This window comes from Petaurus breviceps, unplaced genomic scaffold (genome assembly GCF_028583685.1).
Source record: "Petaurus breviceps papuanus isolate PSGF00001 unplaced genomic scaffold, PetGlider_PUasm1.0 227, whole genome shotgun sequence".
Classification (NCBI taxonomy): domain Eukaryota; kingdom Metazoa; phylum Chordata; class Mammalia; order Diprotodontia; family Petauridae; genus Petaurus; species Petaurus breviceps.
The window spans coordinates 7,271,150-7,294,330 of record NW_027185896.1 but is presented as its reverse complement, the minus strand read 5'-3'; the positions used below and the strand labels follow the sequence as shown (position 1 = coordinate 7,294,330).

The window sequence follows — 23,181 nt, the reverse complement described above, 5'->3', positions numbered from 1 at the left end:
AAGTGAGAGAATTTGGAACTCAAAAATTTTTTAAATGAACATTAAAAATATTTTTTACATGTGATTGGAAAAAAAATTTTTTTACATGAAATGCAATGAAACTGGAGTATATAAACTCCAAGGTTCCTTCTAGTTATAAGATTATGATGTTATGTAAGATGCTTGAGTAAAGAAATGGTTTCATTTTTGTCTTTGTATCTCCTATTGCCTTGCACATAGCAGACACGTTAAAAATGTTTGTTGAGTTAATTCAATTAGAATGCTGGTTATAGGACTTATATTCAGCACTTAAAGTTCTCCTAAATCTGATACTTTTAGCAAAATTAATAATAAAGTGGAATAGCCAGTAGTTCTGACTACTGGCAGTGGAAGAGAAAAACAATGCCACCAGCAACAACAATAACAGTAGCTAGCTTTATATAGTACTTTAAGGTTTACAAAGCATTTTGCAAATATTATCTCATTTTATCCTCACAACTCTGAGAGGTAGGTACTATTATTATTCCCATTTTACAGATGAAGAAACTGAGACAGAGGTAAAGTGACTTGCCCAGTGTCTCACATTTGGTAACTAAGGCCACATTTGAACTCAAGTGTTCCTGAATCCAGGTCCAGCACTCTGTCTACCACTGCACCACGTAGCTGTTTCTAAAATAGCAATGAAGTTCCCTATAACTGACAGAACTTCTAAATCTATTCCATTAGACTGCATCACAGGTGAGAGCATAAAATTACAATGTCTTTGTTCCAGGAAACAATCTAGAATTGTTAGTAGAAAGATCACTAAATCCTATCCTTTGACCAATGATATCACTACTTGGCAAGTACCCCAAGGAAGTCAAAAGCAAAAGGAAAGATTGTTTATACACAAAAATATTTATAGCAACTCTTTGTGATAGCACAAAATTAAAAAGAAAATGTGCACCCTTCACTGAGGAATAGGTAGACAAATTACAGAATATTAACATAATGGAAACTTACTACGTCGGAAGAAATAATAAATATGAAAGTCAGTAAAATCTGAGATGACTTGATAGGGGTAGGTAGCTAGGTGGCACAGTGGACACTACAGAGTGCTTGTACTGAAGTTCAAAATACCTATGTTCAAACCCCACCTCAAACACTTACTAGCTATGTGACCTAGCTATACAGCAAGTCACTCCACTTTTGTCTGACTCAGTTTCCTGTAAAATGGGGATAATAATAGCACCTACCTCCCAGGATCGTTGAGAGGATAAGATAGTATTTTTAAAGTGCTCTGCAAACCTTAAGAAACTATATAAATGTTAGCTATTACTATTGTATGAACTGTGCAAAACAAAATAAGAAAAAACCAAGAGAACAATTCATATAATCACACCATAAAGGAAAGCAACATTGATAGGTATCACAGAACTCAAATCAATCTTCACTTCAGAAATCAGAGAAGCGATGGACTTTATTTACAACATAAAGCATAGTCAAACATGGCCATTGTGTTGATTTGTTTAGTTGTATATATGATATGAGAGGACTCTATTGTGAAGAAGAGTCTTTGGGGAGTTAGCTATTTAAAGAAAGAAAAAAAGGCTTCAATACAATTTTTTTTTAATAAAAGAAATATAAAAGATATGGAAGAGAAAATTTAGGGAAAAGGTTTCAAAAGAGCAAATGGATAAGAAAATAAGGTGATCTTTCGGATAAAGTTATTTTGGCAGTGAAGGCTGATACAGGACAGGTTATTTGGAGGAACATAAATAAAATACATATTTTCCAGGAAAACTTGTTGCTTTCATTTATATGCTAATAAAAATATAGTTTTTAGAGGAAAAAAAATTACAAGACCTTGTGACAAGATCCTACAAGTCTTAAGCTTATTAGTCAAAGTCTAATATACATGCATTCTACTAAATTATACCAAATCATAAACTAAAGCAAGTTTGTGTTACTTTGAGGTTCCACAATAATTTGTTGTTGTTAAGTCATTTCAGTTGTGTCCAACCATTTGTGACTCCCATTTGGGGTTTTCTTGACAGAGATACTAGAGTGGTTTGTTATTTCCTTCTCCAGCTCATTTTACACTTAAAGAAACTGAGGCAAAGAGGGTTAAGTGATTTGTCCAGGGTCACACGGCTTGTAATTGTCTGAGGCCACATTTGAACTCAGGAAGATGAGTCTTCCTGACTCCAGGCCAGCATTGTGCCACCTAACTGCTGATTTTCTTCCATTATAATTAGCCCAAAGTAAATAACCAAAATTACTATAAACAGCATAATCTAGCAGAGAACACTAGAACCTAAAGAGATAGGAGATAGGCATATTATTTTAGGCTCTAGCACCAACCCACAACTTAGGACAAGTTATTTAACACTCTTTTACAAGCTTCTAAATGCCTAGGATTTTGAGTGGTAAAGACCTGATCACAGATCACCCAGGTTAGCCTTCTCACTGCTATCCAACGGAAGCTGTGGAGGTTAAGTGGCTTGTTTCAACATGGCCAGCAATCTTTGCACTACATCCCAAGGATGCTGCCAGAGACTTTTTCTGTAACAATAAAATGCATTATTATAGCTACATCTTATACCATCTATCTACAAGTGCCATGACAACAGGTGTCATATTTTATCTAAATTTTGTATCAACCCTATGTCTCACATACAGAGGCACTTAATGTTTATAATTATTGTTGTTATAACCAATCTATAAAACAGGTTATTATGCCTTTATCTAAAAAATGTAATGGTCTAAGGAGGAAAAAAATGAAGAATGTGAAAAAAACATTCTCGCCAATGATTTTTTTGGTTTAAAAAAAAGTTCTTAAAATTTTTCAGGCATTCATCTTTCTAAATATATCAAATGTGATCCTTTTATGAGCCAACAAAGTTAAGCATAATCCCCACTTCAGATTTCTAAACAACGTAATTTTTTTATCTGTAAAAGTTATCTTACTCTCAAAGCATTATGCTTGCTTCAATTTCCCCCAGAATTTCCTATTTTTCCTCTCCCTTCATTTTTACCATGGTTTCAAGATTTCTAGAAACTTTTCAAAAGTCTAAAGATAATCCCATTTTCCTCAGAAACAAACTAGATAACATATAAACATGATCTGAACTAATCGAAGTAACTGGAAAAAGGCAGTCTAATAATATAAAACATTTATTTCCATTGGCAGCTTTCTTATTTTACAAAGATATGACACAAGAATCAGTAAACAGAGATCTTACCAGGATGTCTATCATCAAATGGATCTGGATCTCCTTTACGATATTCTTCAGTTTCTTTCTCAATCAACTCTGACATCCTAATACAAAAGGAGAAAAACATTCTAGTCATAAACTGACAATTACACCAAAAATTCACCTATGACAACTAGAGCGTAAGCTCCTTCAAAACAGTGATCATTTCATTCTTATTATTTGTATCCCTGAAGTGCCTGAAATAGGGCAAGAACTTAACAAACTTGTTGACTGACTGAAATCACATTTGCAAAAAGAAAGTCACTGACACAAAAAAGGGAATTTTCTGATATATATGTAAATGCCTTTCATGAAACAGTAGCCTACCAGAAGTGGGATACAAATAAGATTTGTCTCCTTTAAAACACAAGCATGATAGCACTGAAACAAACACATAAGCAGGTTTTTTGTCCAAAGCACTTGAATACAACAGTGAAGCAAGAGAAACATATCCAAATAACCCTTTCTGCAAGAAAAGGAAAGAAACTAAGGGGGAAAACCCAAGAGTCAGGAAAGGGCAGGAACAAATGGGAAATAATCACAAGTCAAGGTCTAAAACTGCAACCAGAAATTAAGAACAATCACATATTTTCTGCAGCAAAAGAACGCCAAACTTAACCCCAAAAAATTAAGCTGAGGAAGACTAGTAAAGCAACACGTGAAATTCCAACCTCAGCAGAGTGTCTCTGTAGGATCACTACCCTTAAAGATCAAGGACTTCACAATAATTGCTGCACTAACTGGACCAGGCCCACAACTAAAGAGGAATTCAGAGTTCTATAGCTCCAGCCAAGCTTGATGCAGTGAGAAACTTTTTCATCCATTACTCCTACTTCTCTTAGCATAGTCTCTTCAAATTAAGGTCCAAAAGGGAGTTACCAAATTCTCCTGACAACCAAGGGAGTTGGTAAAGAACAAAACAACATGATAGTCAAACTACACTCCATTTACTACATGAGCCTCAAGTCTCAATTCCCAGTGAATTACCCAAAAGGGATAGTTTCCACTGGTCACTATCTCTGACCTTTTCTGTTCAGCCAATCTATATAACTTCTGTTAACTTCCTAATAGATATTTTCCTTCACAGAAACTATACTGCCTATGTTATGAAACAAATAGGTAACTGCTGTTGTAAAAAACTTGTGGGTAGCTCTGAAGAAACTATTTCCCCATCGAGTCTACATGCCTGAGCCTTTTGCCACATCAACTTTGAAATAATTCCCCTTTCTGCAAATACTGAAATTCAAGAGAACCAAAAGGAAGTTAATCTATGCTGTATACATATTTATATAATAGTAGCTAGCATTTATATACTACTTTAAGGTTTACAAAGCACTTTACAAATATTATCTCACTTTATCCTCCAGAAACTATATAGTTTCTATATTATTCCCATTTTGCATAAAACTAGGTTAAAGACAGAGGTGAAATGCCTTCCCTTGGACTACATAGCTAGTAAGGGTCCTAGGCAGGATTTGAACTCATGATGAAGAAAAAACCCCAAATGGGATCATGGAGAGTCAGATATAGTTAAAATGACTCAATAACAGTTTTATGTTGTAATAACTAATACATATATTGCTTTAAGGTTTGCATTTTCCATGTTATTTCATTTGATCTTCACAACTTTGTAAAGCAGATGTCACTATTGTTAGCTCCATTTTACAGATCAGGAAACTGAGGCTGAGGGAAATGAAGTAACTAGTCCTGGTTCACACAGCCAGTAAGCGGATGAGGCTGATTTCTGATCTCAGGTCTTCCTAACTCCACATTCCACTACACCACAAAATACAATGATAGAATCAGTTCATCAAAAGAGATTTTTATGATGCTCTTGTCATATCATGTGGTTAATATGCAGCAATAGATGTAACTACTTTTTTACTTGAGTTATTTCCCAGAGTTAGAAATATCTGGGTTTTCCAGAGGGATTTATGGAGTCTCCATGAGTGAAATGCATAATTTATTTATTGTTTTTTCTTCCTCAGTTATCTATTTCACGTACCAAGAAATTGCTAATACCTGAACAGGCAGCTTTGGACTTGGTAGTCAGGAAGCCCTGAAGACAACTGACATGCCCAGGGTCACACAGCTAATAGTGTCTCAGGCTGGATTTGATCTCAGGTTCTCCTGACTCCAGGGCCAAAACTCTATCCTCTGTACCACAAAGCACTTGGCAAACCTAAATTGTTATATAAATGCTAATTGCTATTATTAATAGTGCTTACACATTTTCACTAGGAGAATCATTTTAAAAGTTTTCTTAAACAACAGTGTGTTAATCTTAGGCTTACTAGATATAAAAATAAAAGAAAACGCTATTTGATTTATCTTTTTTAAATACATGGTAGGGGAAGGGAGAAAGTTTCAGGATTTTACTAATAATGATGGGACAGCAAGAAGTAGGAGAAAGCAGGCGGCAACCTGGTAGAGTAGAAAGAGCAATGAATGATTGATAGGCTCTGGAATCAAAGTATCTGGGTTCAAATCCTGCTTTTATTGATAACTTCCTGTATGATCCTGACCAGGTCCTTTTACCTCTCTGAACCTGTTTCCTCATCCAGAAAACAAAACAATTGTCCTAGATCTTTTTTTTTTTTTTGCCTTTTTTTTTTTTGGAGGGGGTACTGCAGGGCAATTGGGGTTAAGTGAGTTGCCCATGGTCACACAGCTAGTAAGTGTTAAGTGTCTGAGGCTGGATTTGAATTCAGATCCTCCTGATTCCAGGGCTGGTGCTCCATTCACTGCGCCACCTACCCGCCCCCCCAGATGATTTTTGAGGTCCCTTCCAACACTAGATAGATATACGATGTTTTGGTCACTGTGGTCAAGCCCAAGAAGCAGAAGTAAAGAGGGAGAGGCATGGATAGGGTCAAGAAATGCAGTGTCTAAAGAATGGCAAAAACACTGGTGCCACTGGATCATGGAATAGGGGCCAAGTTGTGAAGGGCTTTAAAAGCTAAACACAGAGGGGGAGCTAGGAGGCGCAGTGAATAGAGCACTGGCCCTGAAGTCAGGAGGACCTGAGTTCAAATTCGGCCTCAGACACTTAACACAAAACTAGCTATGTGACCTTGGGCAAGTCACTTAACTCCAATTGCCCTCCAAAAAGGCAAAAAAAAAAAATTAAAATTTAAAAAAAAAAATAAAAGCTAAACACAGGATTTTATATTTGGTTCTATAGACAATAGAGAGCACCTGGAGTTTATTAAGCAGAGGAATGACATGGTCAGACCTGCACTTTAGGAAAATCACTTTGGCACCTGAGTAGAAGATGGAATGGAGTAGAAAGAAAGAGGTTATCCCCTAAGAATAGAGGCAGAAAGGTTAATCAAGTTACCACAATAGTCTGTATATGTGTGTGCTGGGTGGGGAGTTTGTAAGTGAGGAGTCAAGGATGACATCTAGGTTGCAAGGCCAGGTGACTAGGAGGAGTAACAAGGAAGAGTAATAAGGAAGTTAAAAAGGGAGGGCTTGAGAAGGAAAGATAATGAGTCAGTTTCGGACATGTTGAATTTTAAGATGCCTACAAGACATTCTGTGCAAGATGTCTAACAGGCAGTTTGAAATATGAACTCCAGAGGTCAGGAGAGAGGTAAGGGCTAACTAAAAAGATCTGAGAATCATTTGCACAAAGATGATAATTACAATTACAGGAGGTGAGGAGTATACCAAGAAAAATATTATGATATAAAAAGAGAAAAGGGTTTAGGACAGATAGAGCCTTGGGGGGCACCCATGGTTAACAGGTGGGACCTAAGATTCAGTAAAGGAGACTAAGAAGGAGCTGTCAGACAGGTAGGAAAACCAGAAAAGACCAATGTCATGAAGAACTAGAGAGAAAGGAGAGAACTATCAAGGATAAGAGAGTAATCAACAGTGCCAAAGGCCACAGATGGGTCAATAAGGATAAGGATTGAGGAAAGTCCATTAGATCTGGCAATTAAGAGATCACTGGTAACTTTGGAGAGAAGAGTTTCAGCCAAAAGGAGATTGGAAGTCAAACTGCAGAGAGCTAAGAAGGCAGTGAAAGAAAAAGAAATGGAGGCACTGATTGCCAATGGCCTTCTCAAGAGCTTAGCCACAAAAGGAAGGAGAAGTGTAGAATCACAGCTTCTGAGAATGAATGGTTCAAATGGTGAAGTTTTGAGGACGGGAAAGAAATGGGCACATACAAAAGTGGTTAGAGAGAGACTGAGCATTAATGAGGGAGTAAGATTGATAGAAGTGACAATCTACTGGAAGAAAGAGAATGTAGTGAAATCATGTGGGCCCAGAGAGGAGGTTGGAAGGACATGTCTCCTCATGTGAGACAGGTGTATAGTGGAGGGAAAGCACCTAAGTGACATGAAGTCAAGAGAAGGTGAGAAGAGAGAGTTCTCAGTCAAAGGCCTCAATTTTTTCAATGAGATATCAAACAAGATTCTCAGACGAGAAAGTGAGGTAAGGAGAAAACTTGGGAGGTTTGAGGAGTAATGAAAAAGTTTGATAAAGCTGCTGTGGTAAGTGGGATTATGAAGTGATTAGGTAAAAGGACTGCCTTTTTGTAGTGAAGGCCCGACTGGAAATATGTAACATAAATCTGCAGGAGACTCAGCACAATTTGGTGATTTTCTCCAGCTCTGTTCAGCAGCACATAAATAGGAGAGGAGACTACAGATTGTGAGAGTTATACAAAATTGGGCCTTGGCAGGGCATGATCAGAGATAGAATAAGGGGACAAAAGACTCAAGAGTAGAACATAACATAATGTAGAGCTGAACCAGTTAGCCAAAGGGTCAAGTTCAGGAAGAGGAAAAGAGTACAACCAGTGAAATTAAATGTTGGAGGGACTGGAGGGCACCATGAGAAGAACAGTTCCAAGGTTCTAAGATTCCTTCCAGCTCTGATATTCTATAATTCTATGACAAAAATCTAGGGGGGGCATCTCTTGGCACTTAATGGACAAGAAGTATAAAAGATTACAATAAACCAGAGTTCTAATTCCCCAAGACTACCAAGCACCAAAAAGTATTTTTTGTCAATCACTATGCCTTAGCACCAACACCCTGATTTAGGAAACTAACTCACATTAATGAAGAATATGTCAAACAGGAAACAGTTCATAAATGTGCCCCCAAAAAGTTGTCCAGTATTTGTCACTAGGACTTTGAATAAAAGTGCAAAGAGAATGTCCAACAAATATGAGGATTACGTCTCTTCCTACAGCAAAACAAATGATTACTGCCTGCCAAAAGTCCAGAATTTACAGTGATCAGATCAGACACCACTACCCACTTCCAGCTATACCCCCTGACACCCAGCTCCCTGTATGCTAAAAGAGAGAACACTTTGCATCCCAGAGATTACAAATGCTTCTTTACTGTTACACTACAAAAACTTCACTCTCCAAGAGTTATTCTATATTCTTTTAACAAAGAACTTAGAGAGAACACTGTCCAGAAAAATTTGACCCAGATGAATACTATAATCCCTAAAAAGCTAAACATATAACAGGATCTATAAGAAGCTCCCCTGGTCTCCATGTTGTCTAAGGCCCCGAGAGAATAGGTGACTTACCCAGGGTCACACAGATAGTATGCGTTAAAAATGTAACATGCCTAAATCATAAGTCACATGGTATTGTATATAGAATAGTTAAGCTGGCGTCAAGGAGACATGAATTCAAATACTGACTTAAGACATTCAGTAGCTATGTGACCATGGGTAAATCATTCAACAACCTCTGTCAGTCTTTTCTTCTCATCTATAAAATGAGGATTTTAAAAATAGCACCTACTGGGGCGGCTAGGTGATGCAGTGAATAGAGCATTGGCCCTGGAGTCAGAAAGACCTGAGTTCAAATCCAGCCTGAGACACTTAACACTTACAAGTCATGCGGCCTTGGGCAAGTCACTTAATCCCAATTGCCGTCCAAAAAGAAAAAAAAATAGCACCTATTCACGGGACTGTTGGGAGGATCAAATAAGATAATACATGTAAAGTACTTTGCAAACTTTAAAGTGCTATATAAATTTTAGCTATTTATTACTAGGTCTTCCTGACTCTAAGGCCAGCACTATACACCACACCTCTTAAACTATGTGTTGCAAAGCAGATGTCTATTTCCTTTGGGAGAGAGAGAGTCTGTTCATTGGAAGTTCCCTATACCAATGAAATAACAGGTCATCTCAAAAAAAAAAAAAACCCAATGTTACTGTGTAATCTCATTTCAATGTACTCTAGTATACCATTTATTAGACAGCTTGATCCATTTATGTTGCAGAGTTTTAGCTAGTAGAGTGTCTTCATCTGGTTTTACTTGGTCTTCTTGCCACTTTAGATTAGCTACAGATAAATGGATACTAAACTATGTGGCAGAAAAAGAAATTTCTTCTGTTTGGAAAAATATAATAGAAAAGGAAACAAAATGTACAAATATGGAGAAAAGTAGAAAGTTATAAATGGCCCATTAGTTGTGAAAATAAACAGTAAGTTCCTTTCTCAGCACCATTATAATTCCTGACTATCTTGTCCCCCTGGCACCAATCTAAGTCACTCATACCTGGATTACTACAGTAGTTCCTGGCAAGTTTCCCTTGCTTTAAGCTCGGCCTGTTATATCAGTCTTACTACACTGTTGCCACACTAACCCTATTTAAATACTTATCTTTCATCATAACAAGCTCAAAATCCTTCAATGGCTCTCTACTACACCAACTCTAAAGTCTTCTGCTTGGCTTTCAAGGTCCTCCTTTAAAAATATCCAACTCTACTGATCCAATATTATTTCCTACTATTCTGCAATGTAATTTTTGCTATAGCTCAGTCAATCGTTAGTTACCCCATAAACAAACCATGTTCATTCCCACCTTAATGCTATTGTCTTTATTTCCTCTGACATGGCACACCCCCTCCTCCCTAACTTCAAGCCTATTCAAGCCACATCTCAAGACCTCAATTCCACAAAGCCTTCCCTGACTACTAGAAAATCAGGGTAGTATAATGAAAAAAAGTCCTAGACTTATATCAAGTCAAAAGACATGAATTAAAATCACATTTCTGACAACTATTAGTATGTGCAATTATTTCCCCTCTATGAGCCAATATCCTCACCTGATGATAGAGATAAGACATATTTACCCAACCTACCTCACAGGGCTTCTGGGAAAAATTTATTTTGTAAACACTAAGCACTAAATAAATATGGACCATTTTAATAATATGTTTCTTCTAGATTCTTCCAGTCACAGAATTTTAAGAGCTGGGAAAGATCTTAATGATCTAATTCAATCCTCTCATTTTTCAGATATCAAAAAGGAGACCCAGGGAAATGATGTGACTTTTACTTTTTTAATTAAGTTTTCCTTCTTAACTGCAGTACTACTTATAATCAGTAACATAATTTTAGCACTTGATTACCTGTTGTCTTATTCCCTGACTTACAATCTTGTATTACCAAATATGTTGTCAACTTCCTGAGGGAAACATTTGGTTTACACTTCTTTTGTATACAGCACACAGCATAGAGGTGAACACATAGTAGGTGCTCAAAACACATATGCCAATCAGCTGACTGCATTAATGGTCTAAATATCACGCCTTCTTCTCAATGTCCATTCTTTCACAGCTAAAATCTGTAATCTACTCGTCATTCCCACAATATTTTCTTGAGACATATCATTCCTTTTTGCTACCCCTAAAATATCCTATACCAAACAGCTCTCCATTTTCTTTTGCAACTGATGTATATCACAGGGAAGTTGGAAGGAAAGTACTTCTTAAGTGATAAAGCAGGGGAGGGAGGCAATTCTGCCCACCACATTCATTATTAAACTATTATTTAGGATTACTTTCCTCTTTATCCCTTACATATTGTTTCTTCAATGTTTAAACAATGAGTCTTCCCTTTATTGCTTTGCCACGAAAACAGCCTTATTATATTTCCCTATGCTTCAGTGATTCCATTCTTGAAACATTCAGCTGACAAGTTTCTCTGGCTTGACCTCTACTTTTCAATCTCTCTGTAAAGAATGCCTTGAAATAATTTAAATGAAAATGTAGTATATGTGTGTGTGTGTGTGTGTGTGTGTGTGTATATATATGCATATATATATATATACACACACCAACTGCTATCTATATAATTACCATGTAATACTACTAGAACTTCTCCAACTTAAAATATATTTCAATTACTAATAGTCAAAATTTTTAAACATTCTTAAATTAAGTCTAATACCAAAACTTTTGAGTCTTCAGATTACTACATGGGCTTACCTGGTGAGGATAGGGACCATGTCTTGCCCACTGCCATGTTCCTTCTCCCACTGCTCTAATAAGGTAGTGAGCTCAGCTTTGGAGTCTACGTGCACTGATCCTGAAGTCATGGCTTGGCCTATGGAAGCACGAATATAATAAATGAGCATAAAACAAAAAAAAGTACATCATCATTTCTCCAAAATAACAGATGAAGGAGTAGAGAGAATGTTTGTTAGGATTCTTACTGATCTAACCCATACTTCAGCCAATTTAGATAACTCTATTTATGGTATAGTGAAAAAAGTACTACACTGGAAACCCCTGTTCTGCCTTTAACTAGTTTTATAACCTGAGAAATAGTTCATCCCTTTGAGCATCAGTTTTCTCACCCTAAAATAAGAGGATTAGACTAGTTGATTGCTAAAGTTGCTTCCAGTTCTAATATTCTATGCTTTTTTTAAATAATAAAAGAAATCCAAAGTTTTGATTACATGAGGCTTTTGAGAAAAATATTATTACAGATAAGAAACACATCCATTGATTTTCAACATAGGATTGATGTGTTGTAGTTACTGTTAAGATCAGTTAAATATCTAAAAACCCTCTGAATCTCCCTGCCTTACACATCTAAGACCACAGGAAAGCAAACCTCTAACAATATCTTTGTTCTCTCTCCCTTCCTATTTCTCTTCACACTGATGGCCCGCTTTCATTATGGGCCTAGGAAAGTAAAAACAAACAAACAAACAAACAAAAAAAACCCTGACACAAAACTGGCCAGATTCTAAAAGTAGGAGGTAAAGGTGAATGGCTGGTCAGGGCTTCAGTCCTTCCCTAAAACAGAGAATACGGATGTGGGAACAGTGCTTAAAGTTACCACAGAAGTCCATCTGAATAACATCAACCTATGAGCAAAATGTCAAAGGGCGAAAAGGCCCAAGCCTGGCACAGGAGAGTACCACAGCAGGTTAGATAGGAAGTTTTGTTATTGTTGTTGTTTTTGTCTTGCCCAAGCAATCCAAAGATCAAAGATATTTGAGAACCTACCACACAAAGCAAAGTGAGGTATAGGTACTTTAGATACCAAAACAAAATAAGTGGATTCTTTATGATAATTGTCTATTTTTTATTCTCTTCCAAGGATGTTCACAATGGGGGTGAGCAAAGGGAGATGGACATTGAACACGATGATGGAGTTGAGAGGAAAAAAATAAAAGATCACCACTGATCCCCCAAAATACTTTGACTGGTGTTAAAAGAATGGAATACAAATAAGTAATCAAATACAACTCTGTACACCAGATGAGCTAGCTTTTCCCCAAAAATGGATATCATCAGCGTGATTTTGTACACAAACTAACCTATATTTTACTACTACCTGAATGAAGTTAATGACAGGGAAGAATCTAAGTAAATACTGCCTCATGTGTTTATAATTCTGCTAGGTGACACAGTGGATTGAGCACCAGGCCTAGAGTCATGAAGACCTGAATCCAAATTTGGCCTCTGACACTTACTAGCTGTGACACCCCTGGGCAAGCCATTTAACCTCTGTTTGCCTTAATCCAATGGAGAAAGAAATGGCAAACCACTTCATTATCTTTGCCAAGAAAAACCCATGGACATTGTGATCCACAGGAGTCACCAAGAGTCATACACAACTGAACAATACTTAGCATGAGAAAACCTGGGTTCTATTTCTGACTGCTAGGTAACTCTCTAAGCTTAAACAAATCACACATCTGACCTGCATCCAGTGATCTGCAAACTCATTTAATAATAACAATATATGTACAGATTCTCCAACTATAAAATGAGGTGATTTCTATCCTTTTATTCACATATGTATTTAGAAGTCCAAAAATGTCTTTTCAGATTTTTGAAATTACCGTGCTATTTAAGAAAAAAAAAAGTATAATCTAATGAAAAGAAGGTTATAGTGGAAATAAAGTGTTCAGATTCTAGTCTTAACTCAAACAATACTTATTTTTGAAATCTCAGATAAACCACTTAAGAGAACTGGTTCATAGATGCAAGATTATCTGTATCTTAACTGTCCAACTATTTAATCTATATATTATAAAGATTAATGACTGTATATGTTAAACACGAGTTATTTGGAAGAAATGAAGTTTTATTTGCTTTTCACTCAAAAAAGTACTATTACTAAAATAAAATATATTAATTAACATTCACTATCGACTTTTCTTTAACATTTTTATAAGAAATAAGAAAAATATCAATACACATTGAACTCAGTTCTTAAAAGGTAACCTTTCACAAAATAAAGAATTAACAGCTAAGGGGGTAACAAAAATATTCCTTGATCAGAGCTAGAAATTTTTTTGGTTCAGTCTGATATAGATAACTCATAACTAAGGTCAACTTTCAGTATCGTGGTGTAAGCAAAATATTAACATCACTACCAGATTTAGAAGTGGTCTAGCAAATAAGAGAATGAGAAACAGAAACTAATAAAAAAAATACAATAAAAAATAAATACAGACAACATTACTGGACTCATAACAATGGCATTTGGGAAAGTAACAACAATCATATTATGATGTTCCCAACTAGAATAGTTACTGAGGAAGCAATGAAGGGTTTCAGCCAATCTCACAACTGAAAGACTGTTTTCAGTCTAAGAGTCCAAGTAACAGAGAGTCTACCTACAGAGAGGGAATCATTCATGAAAACCTAAGAAGCAAGATATTTGGAAAACTCACAAAAAGTGATAAAGTTTCTAATTAAAGAGCTAAAAAGAGTCCCAAAAGTAGTTTTAAATAAAAGATTAATAACTGCTTCACTTGCATGTCTTATTTAATCCTCACCACAATCCTATAAGGTAGATGATGCAAGTATTATCCCCAAGAGCAGAAACAGTCTTAACTTTCTATTTGTATCCCCATTGTTCTGCATATAATAAGCAATTAATAAATATTTTACTCATTCATTCATTTTACAGACAAGGAAAATTAAACTCAAAGATTAACCTAAGATCAAACAGCTACTGTCACAGTTAGAAGGTGGACTTCCAGGCCATTTGGGAGAAATACTTCATTTTAATAGTCTCTACTTAGTACTTTGAACACACACACACACACACACACACACACACTCTCTCTCTCTCTCTCTCTCTGTCTCTCTCTCTCTCTAAAAAATGTTTAAGAATACTAGATGCAAGTCAAAGTTCTACAGCGTAGTCAAGTCCCATATAGTCTGATTTTCAAAACATGGCTGCAGAGATAGCCAATACAGTTATCAGTTAAGTGACTGCCCCTTCAGTGCAATTGATGTCACTAAAATTACCAGGAAAAAGCATAAATAGATTGAATAGAGGGGTAAAAGTTTTGACAAAGTGAAAACAAGAGATAAACCACCAAAATCTCTCTCAAATTGGAAGATCTTCTGGAGAAAGTAATTCAGAGTAAGAAAGAAAAGACCAAAAGAAGCACAGAATTCTGGAGTAACTTCCAAACAGTTCTCATTCATTCAGAACAGAATTTCAATGAAGGTAATCACTTAGAAGGAGTCAGAAAAGAGGATAAGGCATTCAGAAGAGTAAGGGGGATGGGGGTGGCTAGGTGGCCCAGTAAATAGAGCACCGGCCCTGGAGTCAGGAGAACCTGAGTTCAAATCTGACCTCAGACACTCAACACTTAATCATGTGACTTTGGGCAAGTTACTTAACCCCAACTGCCCTGCCCTCCCCCTCCCCCAAAAGCAAACCAAAAAAGGGGATAGTATGGCAAACTTAAATTGTGAAAGTCTTAAGAGTCTTATTTTTCTCCCTAGGAAGAGAAGAAAAAAAGGGATGGCTATAAAATGACAGGACAAACAAATACAAGAACAGCACTGATTGGTTGTCATTTTTTAAGCCTGGTTTCTTATCAAACATCTGGCTATTCATAGTCCAGAGAAAATACAATTGAACAGCATGGTGAGTTATGATCAAAGAAGTAAGCTGGTAACAAAGTTAAAATGAAAAACCAGGCTGTCTCTTGATACCACTTGTACAAACCTTACCAGAGACAGGTATAGAATTATTACTTGCAGAGAACCAATTTTCAACTGAACCAGCAATATTCCAAACATCATACTGTGCTGTACTATACTTTTAAAAAATTCTGAATTATATATAGGAGCATTCCTTCCGCAGAATTTCCATAATATCTTTAATTCTTTTTACTGGAAAATAATTTCAAAACTAAAATTTTTTAAACAAGGTGACTACTTCTGAAGAGTTGCTAAATTTAAATTCCAGAAGGTTTTAAACATTACAAAAACAATCTCCCTTGTTGATAAGTACAAAACTTTTTCTTTTCTTCAGAGTACATACACCAGGCTTATTTCATAGTCTCTACATCTTGTAAATTGTATCTGGCAGTGAGATAAGAAAGAGATAATGAATGATCCCTAAGGATACCAACGCCAGTATTATGAGGTATTTACCAACTTAAGAGTCACCTTATATCAAGCGTTGTTCCTATTAGCTATAACATATCCAGTCTTCTGGAAAGGATGCTACAATATTAGAAAAGTATCATGCAATTGATCAGCAGAGCATCAAGACACACCCAAAACAAACTTCTATTCCTTAATAACTACTGAAGTTTCAAAACATGACCTCTGTGCCCCAGACTCAGTAGGCAGATGTCAAACTTGGTATTCCATTTCCTCTGGGACTTTCTTTACCCAGACTCTCTTCCCCATACCTGGAATGCACTCCTTCACCTCTTCCTTCTTAAAATCCCTAGGTTCCTTCAAAGCTCAATTCAGCTTCCATCTCCTATAGGTAAGCCTTTCCTGATCCCCCTAGATGTTAGTGTTCTCTCCCTCCTGAAATTATCTTGCATCTGTTTAACTACTATATTCTCCAGTACAACGTAAGCTCCAGGAAATGAGGTTTTTCTTTTTGTCTTTGTCTCCCCCATGCCTACCACATTACTACCTTGCACGCTGTAGGTGAATTAAACATCATGACATAGATCAAGAGCAATCATTCCTGCATCAAAAGGCACAGAAAACTAACCAAGGAGCATAGCAGCTAATCTTCTAAAAACCTACCAGCATGCACATGATCCCACAAACATATGTACTCATCAACCATATACTATATTTGGTTTAAAAAAAATAATTTAATCCATTTTTAAACAACAATACCAAAACACTTCCTCCTCCTGCACCTATTTTCATCTAATTCAACATGATTCAATGCCAAAATGGGAGCAGAGTGCAGGCAAAATAGTAAAGTATGTAAATGGCAAAATTAATCTCATAAGATGCTTCCCTTCATGGTTTTAAATAGCTATCACATATGGTTAGGTATCCAGTCAATATAAATTTTCTATAAAATACCAATTCTATGAAAAGACTCATACATGTAAATCCCTGAAAGCAATTCTAGAAATTGTTGCAAACAATCATGTTAGAACTTTCTATTAATCTATGTTCAGCAATAATTTAATAACCTCTTAGTGGTTGAAATTTGATAGCAGACTAGAAAATGATGTTTATATGTAACTAATTCTACTCCTGATAAATCACCTGTAAGAGAAGATATGTTACTAAAAACCTGTCTAGCCTGAGATACTTTTGTTATTTGCAAGGAAGTTCTAACATATAACTTAGAAAAAGATCTATATAACAAACATATAATTAATTCATATTTTCTAACTATCTACACGAAGACTGACACTGACCAAAAACTGGCTGAAAACCTGGATTTATCAAAGCTTTCAAACAGATGTCTCTGATTTTATCTTTTAAAAAAAGTTTAAAATACAACAAGACTAAACAACTAACAACTAATATACAAAGATCAATTTAAATTTTCCTATACCCTGATATGCTCACATTTCATACATAGATGTATTAAGCAACCACTCCCAAGAAGTAAATAGGTATATAAATTTCATTAACTAATTTTCTCAAGTTAACAAACTTCCTGACATTTCTAATCATACACCATTTATTCCATGATGATACTGTGTGTTAACACATCTTCAAAGGCTTAAAAAAAAAAAAGAGTTGAACATGAACTTAAGATTCCAAAAATAAAACTGAGCACTGGTATGTAAAACTGAATGAAACAAAACTGGATAATGAAGAATGCCATGGAGCTAGGAGGTAGAAAGAACTCTGGACCTAGAGTTAAGAAGGCCTGAAGTTGCCTGGCTTCAAACACTTACTAGCTGTATGACCTCGGGCAAGGGTCTAATTTAACCTGTCTGCCTCAGTTCATTCATCAGCTAAAGAGAGATAACAACTGCACCCAGTGTGGCTATAAGGATAAAATGAGACAAAATTTTCACACTTTGCAAACCTTAAAGGTTTATATAAATGCTAGCTATCTTCTGGGTAAGTTGACCACTGTTGTATTATTAAACATGACAACATAAGGCAACCTAGTACAAGAGAAGAATGGTAGATTTGTAGTCAAGAGACTAGGGTTCAAGTCCCAATCCTAGGCTTTACTACCTGTGAGAGCTTGGGCACATCCCTTAATCCTAATGGGTCCCAATTTCCTCAACTGTAAAATGAAAATGGACTAGATGACTTCTAAGGTCCCTTCCAGCTCAAAATTTTGGATCCCAAGACGAAGATACTACATAATTCTTGTTGTGCCTTGCTCTAAGAATTCCAAAGCATGACCTAATTTATCCTCATAACTACCCTTGAGATAGGCACTGCAGGATAGCAGCAACTGTTCTACCTATTTTACAGATGAAAAAATAGAACTACAAAAAAAATTAAATGGCTGTTCCAGAATGATTGTCCCAGCACAACTCAATAGTTAAACCATGGTCAGAACTGATTCCCTGTCAAGTTAAGATTCTTTTGTTTAGTAAAGCCTCACTTATACATTATATCATGGTTTAATTCAGCAAAAGGTAGGGTTTTTCCTGATGTTTTGGCCTGACAAAAACCGTGGGATAGATGGTTCTCTGTTATTGTTTAGTCATGAACTTCAGACCACATTTGAGTTTTTTGGCAAAGATGCTAGAATGATTTGCCATTTCCTTCTCACATTCATTTTACAGATGAGGAAACTGAGGCAAAACCAGGTTAAGTGACTTGCCCAAGGTCACACAGACAGTAAGTGTCTGAGACTGGAGTTGAATTCAGGTCTTCCTGATTTCAGGCCCCGTGCTCCATCCACTGTGCCACATAGTTGCCCTGGATAGTTCTTTAGTTTTTTTTTTTAAATACTCAGTCTAACCCTTTTTTAACATATACATTACCTACATGTCATCCCTTAAACCTGGCTTACCAAGAAGTAACTGTTTAGTAAAATGTTATTAACATGCCCTAAATGATGAAACCACCATCTATAAAAATGACCATCCTAGTACATTTGTGTAATCATTTTATTGAATATAAAATCCAACTAATATTGATTAAATAAGTAAAATAGCATATATTTACAACTGATCTTTACAAGTGGTTTTACTTAGGTTAAAGTAGGATCCAAAAATCACTGAAAGCATGAGATCACCTAAAACGCATGAAACAAATCTCCAACTTTAAAAATCCATATTTCCATTTGTTTCACAAACAATGCCTGTGAACTCAGGAAAATCAGTTATAAATTCAAAACAACTGATACTAACATGATTATACCTGCCATAAAATCATTTTTTAATTTAATAACTGTGGAATACATGGAAAAGAAAGTTACTGTACCCAGTAACTACCCCAAAACTGTAGAACATTATTTTTTCCCCATACCTTTGCCAAAATAAAAAACCCTTTGTCTCTCTTATCTCTAGCATTCAAAAATCCCATGACAAACTAAAATGAGGAGAGCCAAGGCATTTCACTTCCAAACATCATGTCGAGGTCTTGACAGCACAAACTCTAACTTCCTTTTTAAATAAACATGGAAGAAAATACTTTAAAATTCAATACACTAGAAAACGAACAAAATTACAGGCTTAGGCAACTAATAAATGCCTCAACTTTCATGTAATAAAGACTAAAACAAAGGAAGCTGTTACTAATATAAATTCTTTAGAGCAGCCTTCATTAATCAATGCCTCACTGAAAATGAAAACCACCTAACAAAATGAGATGCAAGCAAAGTGATACAGAATCTAATTTGAGAAAATACAGCAACCCCACCCCCCCAAAAAAAATTTACAACTACTTTATCAACAAATTTTAAACTCAAAACCTCTCAAAAGTACAACGGGGAAAGAAAAATTTCCCTGAATAAGAAAACTGCTGGGGATTGCTGCTTGACACGAAGGGGTGGAAGGATGCCTAGAAATCTGCGGGACCCGAGGATTGTTTGGTTTGGGGTTTCGTTTACTTCAATACCGGCATCGGTTTACCGAACTCTACACACCTCACCTCGCAGGCTCTCCCAACCCACCGAGAGGAGGAGAAGAAAAGTAACTGGGAAGCTCCGCCCTCGTCTCCTCCCCCGTCTCCTCCCCCAATCCTAGTCCAGGAGTGAGGCGGGACAGGGTCATGGAGGGGAGGGGAGGGGAAAACGTGGGAAGAGACAATCGGTCCAAACCTAGGTGATAGGAAGCCGTGTGGGAAGCGGGTGTAACTAAGATAGGGGAGAAAATGGAACCCCCAACCCACATCACGTACACACTAAGGCGGATTTCGAGGGCGGGGAGGGGGGAAAGAAACAATGCCCCTCCACTCCACCCCATAAGGGGAAGGGAAGATGGGGCGGGGGGAGGGGAGGAGGAAAAGGACGGAGGATGGAAAGACTGGAGCAAGAAGGAGGTGGGAAAGAGGAGGGACACAAGACAAGGGAGAGAGAGGAGAGGAAAAGGGGTGAGGGAAGGAGTAACTACAAGGAGAGGTTACTCCCCAAGAAGTTTTTTTTGGGGGGAGATGAGATCTCGGGAGAGGAAGTAAAGAGGTTGAGCTGGGAGAAGGGGAGAGGGAGTGCCGAGGCCCCGCCCCCACGAGGGGGGAGGGAAAGCCAGTCCCAAATGACACAGAGCCCCCGGCACCGGTTCCCCTCCGGCAGTGCAGGTGTCGCCCCTCCCCCCCCTCCCGCTGCCGCCGCCGCCGCCGCCGCCCCGCGCGCGCTCCCTGCCTCCCTCTCCCGCCCGCCCCGGGCGCGCGCCCCATCCCCTCCCTCGGCAATCCCCAGCCGCCAGCTTTACCTTCCCGGGGTCTCCCGCAGCACTCCCGACCCCTGCCGAGCAGTCTCCCCTCCCTCCCTCCCGCCCTTCTTTCCTCAGTGCCTCACTCCCTCAGTCACTCACACACACGGCGCGACCGCGGCTCCGAGCGGCCCACATATTACGCGTCACCCACGCTACGTGCCCTCGGCGCGCGCGCGGATCAGCACTGGTTGGGGGAAGCAGAGAAGAGGAAAAGAGATGGAGCGCCCGGAGACTGCTGGGAAATGGAGTTCGGCTCTTCTCCCAGCAGGCCTTCCGGTTCCATTCTTTTCTCCGGCCCTTTGACACTTAAGAGCGCTTTCTCGCCCTTCACCGCACAGACCCAAGGGAATTGTAGTTTTGTGAAGCAGAGGGGCGGGCGCTGACTCCGGGTTAAAAATACTCCACCCACATCGCCTGGGAGGTGAAATCCTGGAGGGGATGGAATCCCTAGATCCTCATGGGATGACAGAAAGGACCCCCTCCGCCCCCAAAAGCGTGATTCAAATCCTGCCTCCAACTCTGAGTTGCTGTTTGATCCTGACCATAGCTGAGCCTCAGTGTCTCCTTCTATGAAAGGAAAATAATCATGCATGCACTCCAGATCTCACAGATCTGTTGTGAAAAAGCATTTGCCGGTGTAGCTGTGAATTGGTCCACTCTTTCTGGAAAGCAATTCAGAATTATACGAAGAAAGAAATGAAAAGAGAAAATGTCTCTACTCTTCAACCTAGAAATCCCGCTAATAGGCATATATACCGAGAAAGTCAAAGTCACATAGGAGAGTCGCAGCAGCACCTTCTGTGGTAGCACAGAAATGAAAACAAAGTACGTGTTGTCAACTGCTGAGGAAGAGCTGCGAAAGTTGTGGTGCATGGATGCCCTGGGATGAAACTGCCGCAAGAAAGGAAAAAACGGAAGGGAGGGAGGAAGGGAGAATAGGAAGGAAGGAAGGAAGAAAAAGGAGGGAGAAAGAGACAGAGGAAGGGAGGAAAGAAGGAAAGGAGGGAGGGAGAAAGGAAGGAAGGAAAAGGATGGAGGAAGAGACGGAGGGAGGGAAGAAAGAAGGAAAGGAGGGAGGGAAGAAAGAAGGAAGGAAGGGAAGGAGGGAGAGAGAAAGGAAGGGAGAGAGGAAGGAAAGAAGGGAGAGAGGAAGGAAGGAAGGAAGGGCAGGCCGTGTAATTATGACAGCATGGCCTAAAAGATGAAAAAACTTACCTGCCTCCCTTCTTTGTAGAGAATGAGGACTATGAGTGTGAAACTTTGTGGCATTTTACCACATGTTGACTAGTTTTGCTGAACTACTTTTAAATTCTTTTTAATTTTTTGTTACAAGGGATAACTTCCTTGGTAGGGGGATAGACAAGGAATATATTTGGAAATGGTGATATAAAAACAGAAGATATTAATCATTTTTTTAAGAATAGGTCTAATTTCATTTCATTTTTTAAAGAAGTTTCCAGATTAATAGATTTAGGGAATAGTGTAGATAAGTCTCTCTTACTATTTTTTTTTTTTTACAAAACGAAAAGATGTGGGCTAGAGATCATAGTGGAGTAAGGCAGATTTAGAATTAGAAGAGCTGGAGATCGAATCCCGGGCTCGGACACTTAGCACCCACCCAGAAACACCTGGCCGTGTAACCTTGAGCAAGTTACTTAACCCCAATTGCTTAAAAAGAGTCATTAATGATTTGATGTCAATTTAAAAGAAAATCTGTGATGGAATGCTGTAGAGTTATGTAAGAGATAGGCATTTACTAGTCATAGTGGAAGAGTGTGAGCAGAGTTCCAAATGTGATCCACTCTGCTGATCACAAGAATAGAAAGTTCAGTGTCTGGGTACCACCTCTCTCTGCGGTATTAGGCCCACATCTTTTTGCTGCTACTGCTGCTGCTGCTCCTGTTTGCTCTTCATCAAGTTGAGCATGGCTCCTGGTGGTTTGGAGTGAAGACTGGTTGGCCTCTTTAGTTCTGTGGTATAGAACAGAGCAAGTTGCCTTCCTCCATGCCATGGTGCTAAGCTGACTGGAATGTCTAGTATACTAGTGGAACCCACCATGTGTCCACTGGTCTCCCTTACTTTCATGACATTAGCAGCCTATTTGTATTATTTTTGATCATACATTCCACTGATATCTTGTATTCTGTTTCTTTGAAATTTCTTACTGTTGTATGTTGTAGCCTACTCACCTTGTCCCTGTGATATTACTCACAAGCTCATAGAATCATAGCTCCAGGGCTAGAAGGGAATTCAAAAGCCATCTAGTCTATATCCCTCATTGGAAGATGAGATAGCTGTGTGGCATAGTAGATAGAGCCCTGGGCCTGGTATCAGGAAGATTTGAGTTCAGATCTGGTCTCTAATACTTCCTACTTGTATGACCCTGAGCATATCACGTAACTGCTTTTTGCCTCAGTTTCGTCAAAAGGGGATAATAATAGCATTTTAGGGTTGTTGTGAGAATTAAATGGGATAATATTTGTAAAGTGCATGGCCCATAGTAGGTGTTTTAATAAATGCATGTTTTCTTCCTTAAAGATTAAGAAACCAAAGCCTAGAGAATGGAAGCGAGGAGGGAAGAATAGGTG

At 38.0% G+C, this 23,181-nt stretch overlaps 1 protein-coding gene across 4 annotated transcripts in view; it reads right to left on the bottom strand.

Annotated features, from left to right (window-relative positions):
* DCAF1 (DDB1 and CUL4 associated factor 1) overlaps positions 1–20,776 on the bottom strand; it is an 86,820-nt gene extending 66,044 nt beyond the window's left edge. For 3 of the 4 annotated variants that reach the window (XM_069095618.1, XM_069095619.1, XM_069095616.1), the window contains exons 1-3: positions 20,591–20,730; positions 11,475–11,592; positions 3,204–3,280 (exon numbers count right to left, since the gene is read on the bottom strand). In XM_069095618.1, the coding sequence (XP_068951719.1) occupies positions 3,204–3,280; positions 11,475–11,584 (187 nt within the window). In that variant the 5' untranslated portion in view covers positions 11,585–11,592; positions 20,591–20,730. Of the gene's footprint in view, positions 1–3,203; positions 3,281–11,474; positions 11,593–20,590 lie in introns of all 4 variants that reach the window. The other variant, XM_069095617.1, reaches the window with a different exon arrangement.
* Positions 20,777–23,181: the final 2,405 nt, after the last annotated feature.